Genomic DNA, 13,627 nt, shown 5'->3' on the forward strand with positions numbered 1-13,627 from the left:
GTGTATTTTAATGCATCACATTTCCATACTCAGGAAACCTGTCTCTTAAAATACACCCCTTTTTCCTTTGGGGTTTGATTTGAGCCTGAGACACCAGCTCATTCCCCCTTTCCCACACAGGGAACTTAACAAAATGATCCTTTAGCCCAGTTAGTGAAAGATCAGCCAGTGACTGTGCCCACGAGGGATGTGTAAACCCCCCCCCATGCTTTTGTTGCCATCCACTTCCCTAAATACACAATTAAATTATCTTAATATCGGTTTTGTTGCAAAACATGGTGAAGAATTTCCGTGCTAAGGCAAGACCTCAGCCACTTCCTCATGCAGCTTCAGTGTCGATAGGAGAGAGCTCAGAGAGACGACTCTTTCTAAAAATCCATTTCACGTTCCATACGATACTCCCGCAATGCCCCTTCTGTGGGCTTGAAGACAGGCATGGAGCTGAGATTCCTGCTGCTGCTGCTCTGCATCTCAGGTAAGCGGAAGAGTGATGTGATACTTGGGGGGTTACATGGACATTCCATGTCAGGGGCAGGAGGGATCTGGGGTTCTATTTTCCCTGCTTGGTTTGTCAAATATGCTGTGAAATGTGCGAGAAACAGCACAATAAGGAGCGTGAGGATCCCTGCCAGACGAATACCTCAAGTGAAGTAAATCAACACTAGAGCTCTACTGAAGTCAATGGGGCTACACCAATTTACACCAGATACTGGAAATTCCAGGTTCAATGAGTAAACATTCTTGAGCACCCACTACACACCACACAAATGTAGCCGTACAAAAATACAGGTGGCCAGCTCTATTTTGTTATTAATTTGCAATTTTCAGAGTGACATTCTAGGCCAGATAATCAGATGGCATCATCTGCCAGCACGAATTGGCATCATTTAAAGTTAATGGATTGATGCCGATTTACAGCAGCTGAATACCTGGCCCATGGGTGTCCAGTTTCCATTAGAAGCCGATTATTGATGTGACAGATCAAGGCCTCTAAAATGTCACTAAAATGACACTAAAATGTCTCCTTGGATTCAATTCTGATCAAATGTTTTTGTGGGCCTGTGATGACTTATTTGCATAGACTGTAGGGTGCACAGGGCACTTTCCTATTAGTTAGGCACAAGAGGAGCCTTAAAAAGATGTGAAGGAAATTCCCCCTATCAAAACAAACGTACAGGAAATGGGAATTCCTTTGGGAGGCATCAGGGAAGCCCAAATTTGCAATACAAAACTGGCTTAATTCCAGTGGCAGCAGTTCTACTTCAAAGCACCCCTCAGGCCGAGTTCTATAGCAAATGTGGTTATTGTGTAAGTGTGACTGCATCTCTCTCTTTGACCCTCTCCACCTTTCTTGTATCACTTGTCTTCTTAAGCCCCTGCTAAGCTCACTGCAGGATATGACTATAAACTGTTCCTATGTGTTTGTACAGCCCCTAGCACAATCAAGCCTTGATCCTTGATTTTTGGATCTTTTCTACATTTTCAAATATATCGATTTCAATTACAATGCAGAATACAAAGTGTACAGTGCTCTGTAACAAACAAAAAAATCTACATTTGTAAGTTACACTTTCACGATAAAGAGATTGCACTATAGTACTTGGTGAGGTGAACTGAAAAATACTATGTCTTTTGTTTATCATTTTTACAGTGCAAATATTTGTAATAAAATAATATAAAGTGAACACTGTATACTTTGTATTCTGTGTTGTAATTGAAATCAATATATTTGAAAATGTAGAAAAACATCCAACATTTTTTAATAAATTTCAATTGGTATTCTATTGATTAACAGTGTGATTAAAACTGCGATCAATCACAATTGATTTTTTTGAGTTAATCGCGTGAGATAATGGCGATTAATCAACAGCCCTAATTGTATGCTCTTTGAGGCAGGGACTGTGTGACAGGATGGAATGACCACGAAATACCTCAGGACTGTCCAGCGGGAGCCAGCCACCTCCTGAGCACCCCCTCCTGGCCAAAGGTTGCTGTACAGGGGCTCAGGCTCTTCCCAACTCTTCTTAGCTGGAGTTACTCTCTTGGGCTCAGGGTCTTCCCTGCAGAAGCCTTTCTCGCTCCACTCCCTGCCATCTCTCTACAACTTCCTGATCATCCCCTCTCTGCAGCGTCCTGCTGCCCTTTATAGGAGAATCAGCTTCTCCGCACCCAGCAGGTTCTACTACTTAAACCCCACATTCCGCCCCTCCCCCTCCCTGTGTGACAGCAGGCAGGGCTAATTGGACAGGTTGGCCAACTCCAGGCCTCTGGCCCTTAAAGGATCAGACAACCCCATTACAGGCTGCTTGTCACGTGTGGTGATTCAGCAGGGTTTTAAAGGGGGGAGTGTCCTTTTACAAGGGCAGAGGGGAAGTTCTCTGGGTCTTGCAGCCTGTTTGCCAGAGGGGGATAGCTTTTGTTTTGTGTTATCTTGTGAGGCTTTTTAATAAACTATGTCCTAAGGAAAGGGTCTGAAAAGAGACTTGAGTGTGGCACCCAATTCTTCCTGGGCAGTTGCAGAGTGCCTAGTACAATTCGGCCCCATTCTTGCATGGCCTCTCTGCATTACTGCAATAAATAGGATTGATAAGGATACGTGTAATAAAGGGATGAGCAGAAACTTTCCGGCTAGTTTCATTTTTCTTCAGTTGTGGAGCATTCAGCTTCACCCAGCTAGAGATGTGTCCTAAATGATTTGAAATTAAAATAGTGGTTTACCCCAATGTGACACTGGAAAGGTCAGATGTTAGACAGGAGAGCAAAGTTCCTAAAGTCACAGAAATGAAAGATTGAAAAGATCTGCTGGAACATCCAAACCATCTCCGTGTTAGTGCAGAGAACTGCCCAGCTCAAAGATCTGTGCTCAACTGGTTTATTGCCAGCTACCTACATGTAAATAGGCAGAGATGACACAGGGATTTTAAACAACCAGAGAAATTGAAATCTGCAAATAAACAAAGAACATGGGAATACACACTGAGAAAACGTACTGTGTGCAGGGGACACATGCAGGAGATATTCTAGGATATGTTGCTATCTTTGAATGTGCTCCAGGCAGGTGGTAGGAGCAGGGCCGGATTAACTCTCCTGTGGGTCTGGGGCTATTAGATTTTGTCGGGCCCCTGTATACAAGTCTTTTTGCTAATTTAAAACAAAATGATCACAATTATGGCATCGAGGCTATTAACGTTATACTCAACTTGCCTTTTAATTAACATAAAGTCGTTCTGTGGTTACATTTCAGTCTTAAAACATGTATAATACAGTGAATTAATTCAAAATAGCCTACTTCTTACCTTAGAACAGCTGTTATATTAGTTTCTTTCTGGGAGGGAGTTTGGTGCAGGAGGGAATTCTGACCTGGGGCAGGAGGATGGGGTGCAGGAGGGTGTGCAAGATGTAGGCTCTGGCCAGGAGGTGCTAATCACAGCAGTTCCCAGCCGGCGGCACAGCAGGGCTCAGGCAGGCTGCCTGTCTGCCTGCCATAACCCCACACTCCCGGAAGCGACCAGCTGCTGGCACATTTCTGCACACCCCTGGGGGGAGGAGGACAGTGTGTCTCCATGCACTGCCCGTGCCCACCCCTAAAGCCCCTGTGTTAATCCAGCCCTTGATAGGAGAATGATTTGTAATTGCTGCTGTTACTGATTCATCTCCATTCTTCCCACCTCCAGTTCTTGGGCTGTGTTTAGTCCAAGCACTTGAGTGCAGGACACAGAGGGGGCAGCAGGCAGCCCTGCTCCATCCCAACTCTTACTGAGCAGGTCTGGTGTTTTCCAGGATTCCCGGCACAACTCTATGACACCATGGAGAGCAGAGTGGAGGGGCAGAGGCTCGTTGTTGAGTGTCGCTACAGATCCCTGGATTACAGTGCAATACGGAAAACCTGGTGCCAGCTGAGAGGTGAGACATGCTCTCCCTTAGTTAGCACCTCTTACACATCATATGGATACCAAGCCAAGGTTACCTCTAGAAGAGCCACGATAGAGGATGACACCCGCAAGGGGATTGTAACCATCACCATGGAGAAGCTGCAGGTGCAGGACTCCGGAGTGTACTGGTGTGCGCTCTATTACCCACCCGATACAGTGTATCAGCTAAAGACAATTAAACTGGTTGTTTCCAAGGGTGAGTTAATTTCCTTTCAGAAGAACTGTCTTTTCCACTGACTATAATCCCAATTCCTTCCCCCACTTTATCATTTCTCCCCTGCCTGAATCAAATGTTCGCGGGAAGCAGAGGAGGGGGCGGAGTTGGGGCGGGGACTTTGGGGAAGGGGTGGAGTTGGGGCGGGGGCGGGGCGGGGCGGGGCTGGGGGCAGGGCCGGGGCCCTGTGGAGTGTCCTCTTTTTGGACACTCAAAATATGGTAACCCTAAACGAGTGTGATGTCTTGGTCAACACTGATCACGGGTACTTCACATATCAAAACAGCGCTCAGAAAGGCAGAGTCAGGATACATGATGACACCCAGAAAGGGATTGTTACTATCATCATGGAGAAACTACAGGTAGATGATGCAGGGGTGTACCGGTGTGTGCACTATGAGCCTCCCAGGCTTTACAGAATAATTGAAGTTAAACTGGCTGTTGCCAAGGGTGAGTATTTATTGGTAGGGAAAATGTGGGGTTTGGGATTTTTGTTTTGAAGATTTCAGCCCCCCACTTTCCCCACTCTCTCTTTCCTCTCTCTCACACTGAATCTGTATCACCTCCTCCCAGATTATTCCAGAATTCCCTCCACTCCCCAAAAAACCTTGTCCCTTTATTCACAGCTCACACTAGGAACTGATGTACAACATCAGCTGAGATAAGGACTTTGGCCATGTGGATATTTCTGTTTTTAATGACCTATTTAAATAGTTGTTTCTTGTCTCCCCTTTACTTGAGAGCTGGTTCAATCATTTCAATCTAGGTATTTCTATGACCCACAGACTCATAGTATTTAAGCACCAGCATAGCTGCTGAGCATTGGTTTCCAGAGCAGCTAGCGGAGATACTACTCAATTCAAAGTTTGCATTTTTATGGAGAACAAAAGAGTATTTTTTTAAATTCTGACCCACCTTTTAACCAGCTCCAGTTTCTAGCTATGCCCTCAAATTGACTTATTTATTTTAATCAATGAAATTTAACAAATTATCTATAAGAGCCCAGCAACTTTCTCTGCCTGTTTTTGAAGATGGCAGTCGAGCAATACAGACGGGTGGGGATAGTCCTGTCCAAGGGAAGCCATCGGACATTAAGTCCATATCAGAATTAGAGCTGTGCAAAAAAATTGAATTTTTGGTTAGCTAGAAGTTTCGAAAAGTCAACAACATTTCATTTCCAGCAAGGTCATTTAAAAACAAAAAGGTGTTATTTTGAAGAAAAAAAGTCAATTTTTTTCAGAAATATGTCAAAAAACACTGACTTTTTTTTTAATGTTTTTAAGTTGGGTTTGGGTTTTTTTGCCACAGAAACCATTTGACAAAATCCAACATGAATTCAGTAACTATTTTAGTCGACCCAAACCTGCTTTTTTCACCAAAAATTATTTCGGTCCAAAAATGTCATCCTGCTGTAATCATAATACATGTGATTGAATACACAGTCTGTGAGCCCTGATCCCTCATGGGAGGCCTGCAGTGATGTGCAGTAATGGCCCTAGATGCTGTTGCTGTATCAATTTTTTGCATGTTTCTAAAGCTTTGTTTCTTTGGTTTGTTTCCTCATTACTGCAGGAAGCTGTGGCACAGGTGATGCTAATGGCCTGAGTCTCACAGGCTGGTGGCTTTGTCTAGGATTGTTACATGCTTCGTGGTACAGGAGAAGCTTTGCAATACTGAGCAACCTCCCCATCATACCATGTGCTTCTCTCAGTAGCAACAGTCTGAATGCTAGTGTAGACAAGGCTCAAGTGGCCACCCAGCCTTTTAACGGCTGTGTTTTTTAGCTTGTGCCAAGTAGGTCTGCATGACACAGCGCTCACAGCACTGCCAGCTTGTCTCCACTAGCCCTGCACCAGTGGTAGCTATCACTGGTGGGAAATGTTACGGGATAAAGGCTAGTGTAGACAAGGCCTGAGGTGTCGAAACTGTTTGTATTTGCAGCTACAACTACAAGTGTCGTTCCAGTTACCTCAAGCACAGGTCACACCAGCCTAATCCTTAGCACAGCTAGTGCTGGGGTCATCTCACCAAATAGCAGGTAAGGCTCCAACCCCTTCCTCTAAGACAGCCTCTGTGTTCACACACCTCCAAGGGGTTCTTAGCGGCTGATCCCACATGCTCCTCTTTTCAGAGAGAAAGCAGCAGCCTTTCACAATGGCAATGAATGTAGCAGGCCTCCTTTAAAGGTGCCAGATTAGTGCCCTCTTCCCACCTACCACCCAGTGTTAAATGGCACATTGATAAAAATGGGCAGATGAAATTCAGGCCCCATCTCGTTTGAGAATTTACTAGTCTTGTCACTGTATTATCATTAACCCTTGCAGCTGCTGCTCTCTGGAGCAAGAGAAATGACGTTAAATCTGGATGCATTGAATCCAAATAGTTCCCTGCATCAGCCATTGTAAAAGCAGGGCTGCCCCTTCTCATTCCTGACGCCAGCCAGTGGCCACTGTGCTCAGTGGAAGCTGAGGAAGCCCTATTAAATATTTCCCCAGCGGTGTATCACCTCATTCTAGTTACTGGTTTATTCAATTTAGGTTTGTTTTTCTTTTTGAGGTCTGTGATTTGTATTTTGATGGCACCATGGACCAGCACCCCATTGCGCTAGGCACTGTACAAAACACATTCCCTGCCCCACAGAGCTCACAGTTGGGCTTCAGAGACTGGTTTGTTTTCACAGGGCCACAGAGAGAAGTTCAGGACCTTACTCCCTACGTCAAATGGCACAGACAGGGTTTTGCATTAAAGGAAGTAACATGTGATGAGAAAAAGCCACCTAGGTGTGTGAGCTATCCCAGGCCCTGGTCTGACGGCCGGTTGGGTGTACGCTAAGGGGTTTGGGAAGCATTGCACCTGCACTGGGTAAGTCTGTCTAACACAGACTGCCATTGCTTCCTCAGCCTCTCGACTGAGAGAAATTTCATCATCCTTGGCGTGGTCTTGGGAGTCCTCTTCATCCTGGCGCTTATAGGCTTGGTGATATTGTACACCAGGAAATCCAAGCAGCTGAAGACAAGAGGTAAATGGAGAGCTGATGGGGCCTCACATGGTCTGTCTGGCACTACATTCGGTTCCCTATTTCTCATTTGTTTTAACTTTGAGTGAATTCAGCCCCACTGCCTGATTCCCAGTGGGCAACCCTGCACAAGGTGGAGGGAAGCCTGACTGCCCCAAGGGTTCGGAAGGAGTTCTTTCCCCTAAATACACATTGTGCAACTGGACAGGTGCATCATGGATATTTTTAAAAATCTTCTAAAGCATCAGACTGCAGTCACTGCCACAGAAAATACCAGATTAAAAATAATTTGCCACATGAGATCAGACCCACGTCCCTAAAACTTCTCACAGGACATTTCATAAACTCAGCCATACTATAATTCCCAGGGCGGAACTGTAAACTGGGCACAACCTGCTCACTGGATTCAATGTAGTTTGGTCCCCACTATTACAATCTTCGCTACCATTACTACTGGCCAGTCCATTCTGTGGCTTTCACCTACGCTGTGATGACATGAGGAATGCTCAGGATTGAGGGGTCTTGTCTTGTCTTTATTAAAAGGTGATGGACAAGCTGAAGCCATCTATGAAGAACCCAAGGATGCCACAGTGGTAAGTGAAGCTACTGGAAACATAAAAGCAGTAGCGTGGCGATTCCCAAACTGTGGTCTGTGGAAAGCTGGCTGCTCATGTGGTGCTTACTTCTCCTTATTTTCAGTTGCTAAATTGCATTCAAAGAAACTTGAAATACTTTCTTAATGTTACTTTTCCACACAGGCAGTCGTCATAGTTGCCATGAGGATTGCAAGTGAAGGGGAGGGGTGGTTTGTTTAATTGTGAACAGAAGAAGAAGTGACAATGAGACAACCTCTGTACTAAAATGTGAGCCGTGCTCTGGTAAAGTTTGGGAGCCCCTGCAATACAGTGTTAAATGCAGTACAGAGAGACAGAACAGCCTTTTCACCATACTGGGGCATTTGCTTTAAAGTAGAAAGAGATGGCACTGTAAGACAGAGCAGACAGAGAGGATGTGAGAGTGAAACCGTGCACTACCTTTTACTGAAATAGTCACTTTAAATTTCCACTCTCCCTCCACGCTGACAAGAGAGCCATGTGAGGATGGAAATGCCATTTCGTGAAGGATTTTGAGATTTCAAAGTTTCACAATGGAACCCAAAAGATTTCAAAATTCTCTATGAATGCAAACATTTTAAAAAAACATTTCTAGTCAACAGAAACATTTCATTCCATTGTCGACTTAAAATGTTATATTAAAAATACAAAATACAAAATTCCAAATGAAAGGTCTTTTCAAAAAGAAGATTTGAAACAGTTTGTTCTTAAAATGTCAAAATGGGCCATTTTGAGAGTTGGAATCCCCCCCCCCCCAACAAAAAAATGTTGGCAAAATAGATATGATTTCACCAAGCTATTCGATTTCACCAGGAACGGCATTTTCCAATGGAAAATGGTTCCATTGAAGTTTTTCCAACCAGCGCTAGCTGACAATGATACCTGTTTATAATGGGCTTGGAGGCAAAACGTTGGGATGGTGTCTGTACAAAACAGGAACCCAAGCCCCATATTGGTTTGCAGTGGTGTGGACTGGAATAGATCATGCTGGTTTGGAATAGATTGGATCAGACTGGGCAAGAGTGGAATGGAATGAACTGAATAGAACAGACTGGAATGGATTGGGTTGGATCAGTAATTATTTGTATTGTGCTTTGTGTGACATGCTTTGCAGACAAAGGTGCACAAGATGTCCCTGCTCTGAAGAGTGTGCAGAGAAAGTAGATTGAAAATTGGGTTGGCCTAGAATGAATTGGGATTGATTGAAAATGGAGCAGAATGAAAGGCTGGATTGGATTTGACTAGAAAGAACACATAGGAATAGGCTGAAATGGATCAGGCTTGAATAGAATGAGCTGGACAGCTAAACAGAGACAAGAAGCTACAAAACTCAAGTGTCCTATGATCCATTTGAGTCCTGCTGACTTGCCAGCAATTGGCTATGGCCCCTGAACTCTTTGCATTCTTTTCACCTTAAAAACCCCAAGGTTAACTTTCTCCGGGGGCTTTAAAACACTGGATGAGTGAGGGAACAGCAATAGGAAACGCTGCTGGAAATACAGTGAAGCTGAGAGATTCTAGGAGCATTTGGGAGGCAACAGGATTAGAAGCCAGTGTTGAAAGGATGGGGTCATAGTAGGTATCTGGGAAGGAGATGGGTGAATACGGCTCAATCTCTTTCCAGCGTCTCCACAACAAAGAGTAACGTGTTGTGTTGGTCTTTTTCTCCCTACTTGAGTACATCTTGTGCTTTTGGAATCAGCTCTGCTCTCGCTGAGAAGTGTTATTCTTTTCTGTGCACAGTCTCAGGGCTTCGGCAACATGAACGATCCCAAGGACGACAAACAGGAGATGCCACAAGACCTAAAATATGCCACCTTGGCCTTTAAATCCAGACCCAGTCCCAGGGAATCTGTCTACGCCAACATCACGCCAAGTCGAGCTCTGGAGACACCCCATATCAGGTCCTCCACTGAGCCTGTGGAATACGCCAGCATTTCACTTAAGCCATTAGCATCAGGCGCCAAATCATGATCTCGAGAACCCTGAATAGCCCAGCAGTGGAACAGAAGAGACTGAGCTGGAACACTGCTGGGGTGGGGGGGGAGCATGTGTGCATGCTAGAGAAGAAGTCTTTGCTATGTTCATATTTAATATGTATATTTAAAGTCCTGCCTCAGGTCAGAGGCTTGCAGAGAAATTTATCACAGGCAATTGGGCAAAATGCATCTGCTTTTGAAGAAACAGCACAGGAAGATCAAGAGAACGAAGGAGAATCCTCAGGGCTCAAGCTGGAGGAATATGGACGGGCATTGTCATCTCAAACCCACTCAAACATTGTTTGTGTAAGATTCTGACTCAGATGTTACAGGGTTCCGCTTCCCCTTGGGAGAGTGACAGAGACTGAGCAGAGGGGGAAGGGGAATAAATATACTGATGATGTGTGAACTGCATCACGTTTTGCTGAATGTACCTCAATACATAGCTTGAGAGTGTTTGCAAGGGAGCAACGTGTAAGTATTAATCACCATCATCACGGTCTCTAACCTAGAATGACTATACTGTACGAACCAAGGCCCCAGAACAGCCTTTCAGCTGCAAAAATGATATTTAGCATGCATAGACACATAGGGTGACCAGATGTCCTGATTTGATAGGGACAGTCCCAATATTCAAAGCTTCGTCTTATATAGGCACCTATTACCCCGCACCCCCGTCCCGATTTTTCACACTTGCTGTCTAGTCACCTTATAGACACATGTTAGTGCAGAATAGGTCATGCAAATGCCCAAGCAGCTCAAGTGCAGCGACCTGCGTGGGTGTGAGGGAGACAGGGACAACAGGATTTTGGAATAAATTAAATGTTGGTTGTCTTGGTGAGGCATCAGATCAGGAGCGTCTATTTAGAATGAAAAAATAGAGTGTATGGGCATGTGGATGGGGTCTCAGGGCTGCATGTGTGTTGGGGGCATGTGTCTCTTCCTTTAGGGAAGGGGGCACAGGTTAAACAGGGCTGCCAGGACTAATGACAGTGGCGAGTCTCGAAAGCTGGATCCTGTGGTGTTCCCAGCTCTAGTGCTGAACTTGTGCTCAGTGTTTGTCCACAGGCTCAGGACATACGTGCAGTCTCTATGGCCAGTTCACTGAAAACAGGTAGTCACCTGCCGCATTCAAAGCATTTATCGACACCGCTTCCACACTGCTGTGTTGGCACAGGCCTCTGACTCGCCCTCCCACCCCTGAATGCCCTGAAGGAGTGGCCAGTCATTCTCCGGCTGGGAAAACCCTTGGGTTACTCAGCATCTCTGATTGCATTGCTGACCTACCCAGGCTGGCTACTCAAACCAAGGCAACAGGGAATAGCGACAGCACGGGGAAACCAAGAAAGGAGTGTTCGAGTGAAGAAAAGAGATGGGACTGCACACATTCACCCAGAAGGAAGGAAGGGCGGGGGAGAATAGGGGAGCTTTCCGAACAGAAGGGTCCCCTCATTGCTCTAGCTGAGAGGATAGGCAGCTGAGCAGGTAAGAGGAAGTGCTAGATGAAGCAGCTAAATTGCAAGGAATATGACGGAGAAAATAGAGGAAGAAGAAGGATGAGCACAGAGGGCAGATTTCGACACAGGCCCAAAATTAGAGAGGAAGTGGCAACAATCACTAAGGCTAAATAGTTAAGGACTCGGGTGCGCTGGGTGACTCAGAGGGACATGCTGAGGCTCGGGGAATTTTAATTTATAGATCAGTGGTGCGAATCTGGACCGGATGGGTAATGTCCAAGAGCAGATAGCTGGTCAGTGAGTGATGTGAAATGAGTTTGCTGGGTTTTAGCCCAGTTCCCAGTGGACAGAAGTGTCCGGTTTCCAAAAAGTGCTGGCACCATATCTGGTTGTTCAAGACAGGTGGCAGATGAATGGGCCTCAACTACCCCTCACTCCAAAAGTAGGTCCCTGCTCTCTTGGGGTTGCCGAGGGGAAGCCTACACTACCAATCTTCTAGGGATACAGAACTGACTTTGGTTTTCTGGCTAACAATCAGGCACCTTTCGCCAGCAATAAAGTAAATGAAAAAGAAAGCAGAGCCTGAGACCAATGGCCTGATTTTCTACCACTATGCTCCTTGTTCAGCCATTTTCACTGGTACAATGCAGGTGGAAAATACTACTCAATCAAATAGCAACACAAGGTGGGATCCCTTTGCATGCACAAGGAAGGGTCAGAAATATAACGGAGACAGGAAGCTCTGCAGGGCCTAGGGATGGGCAGGATCTTCAATTATCAGGAATGAAGGGAGTAAACTGATAGCGGGAATTTGCTGTAAACAGAGCAAGTCAAAAAAATTTTATGGTGGAAAATAGCCTTTATTGGTCAACAACAGGCATATTTGCGAAAAAGCGTCCAGTTTTGTTGAAGATGTTCATGTTTTCATTGAAAAACTGGGGGAGTGGAGGGGGGAACAATCAAAGAAAATGTTCAACAATTTTGGTGGTTGTTTTACAACTGACCCATTACAGTTGTAAATCACATTGTGCCCAGGAGGAACAAGTTGCAGGGAATTACAAAAGAAAGTACAAAAATATTTGCTAAAAAAACCTAAACTAGACAATAATGGAAGACTTTGAACTAGAACTGACTATGGGGTGTACTTGCAGGGAAGTAGATGTTTCTGACCAACATGAGGCTAAACTCCTACCTGTTGCACTGAAAATGGACCTCTACATAGAAAGAATGAATCCTATAACATACTTATGGTCATGGTGGAGGGCTGTTTCTTTATATCCTATCTAGAAGAGAGAGGGAGAAAGAGAAAGGCTTGTGCATAGAGGATATATCTGCAGTCCTACCACCTCTGGGTGTGATGCTGTCAGCTCCTGTGACGCACCCCATAATGCTTTCAGAAATATCCTTATGAGTGTAAATATGACATAACTGGAATATGTTTTATGCTAGATATGCCATGTCATATATCTTTGCAAAGGTTATGATCTATGGAATATATTCATCCTATTTGTATGCATGTATCATTTTTATATATGAAGTTATGAGCATTGGCTCTATGCTTGTATTTAAAGTGTTTGCTGTAGGAAGCACATAAGGCAGATTTGGTCAACATAGTGTGAAGGGGTTATTCAAGTAATTGGGAGTACTTAACTAGCAATAGACTTTGGGAGACACCAATCCACATCTGAGTTTTCCTGGGAACGTTCAAACTAACATGTAAACAATGGTGTCGGCCTACAAAAAGCGGAATCATTCATAGATGTGTGACTTGCCCAGGTGACTACAGACTCCATCTTGTTGCGGTGATTTTGCACAGGAGAACAAAGGGGTTTCCACCCACAAGAGAAGGAATATAAAAGGCCTTGGAAACCCCTCCATTCTGTCTTCAGCTGGCTCAGAAGATAGCCTCTCCACCCTGAGATGCCTGAAAGAAACTGGAACAAAGGACAGTAACTACGGGGGGGGAGGGGGGGAGTGATTGCTGGACCCAGACTAGGAAGGAGTCTAGTATGTGAAAGAAGCTTATTGGAACATCTCTGAGGGTGAAATTTACATGCATTTAGTTTCCTACTGTATTAGGCCTAGAGTGGTGTGTTTTTGTTTTATTTTGTTTGGTAATTCACTTTGTTCTGTCTGTTATTACTTGGAACCACTTAAATCCTACTTTTTATATTTAATAAAATCTATTTTTGCTTATTAATTAACCCAGAGCAAGTATTAATATCCGGGGGAGCAAACAGCTGTGCATTTCTCTCTATCAGTGTTATAAAGGGCGGATAATTTATGAGTTTACCCTGTATACGCTTTATACAGAGTAAAACGGATGTATTTGGGGTTTGGATCCTATTGGGAACTGGGTATCTAGGTGCTAGAGACAGGAGCACTTCTTAAGCAGTTTTCAGTTAAGTCTGCAGC

At 44.7% G+C, this 13,627-nt stretch overlaps 1 protein-coding gene across 2 annotated transcripts; it reads left to right on the forward strand.

Moving 5' to 3' along the window:
- Positions 1-290: 290 nt before the first annotated feature.
- On the forward strand, positions 291-10,164 carry LOC122173056 (triggering receptor expressed on myeloid cells 1-like). 2 transcript variants are annotated; one of them, XM_065591607.1, is made up of 6 exons: positions 291-475; positions 3,781-4,128; positions 6,088-6,184; positions 7,047-7,165; positions 7,706-7,755; positions 9,520-10,164. In XM_065591607.1, exons 1-6 carry the CDS (start codon positions 436-438, stop codon positions 9,748-9,750), a joined length of 885 nt encoding a protein of 294 aa, XP_065447679.1. In that variant the 5' UTR covers positions 291-435; the 3' UTR covers positions 9,751-10,164. The 2 variants fall into 2 exon arrangements, with proteins under 2 accessions (XP_065447679.1, XP_065447680.1); XM_065591608.1 differs by having other exon boundaries at positions 343-475; positions 3,675-4,128.
- The last annotated feature ends 3,463 nt before the right edge of the window (positions 10,165-13,627 follow it).

Source organism: Chrysemys picta, chromosome 4 (assembly GCF_011386835.1).
Source record: "Chrysemys picta bellii isolate R12L10 chromosome 4, ASM1138683v2, whole genome shotgun sequence".
In the NCBI taxonomy this organism is placed as follows: domain Eukaryota; kingdom Metazoa; phylum Chordata; order Testudines; family Emydidae; genus Chrysemys; species Chrysemys picta.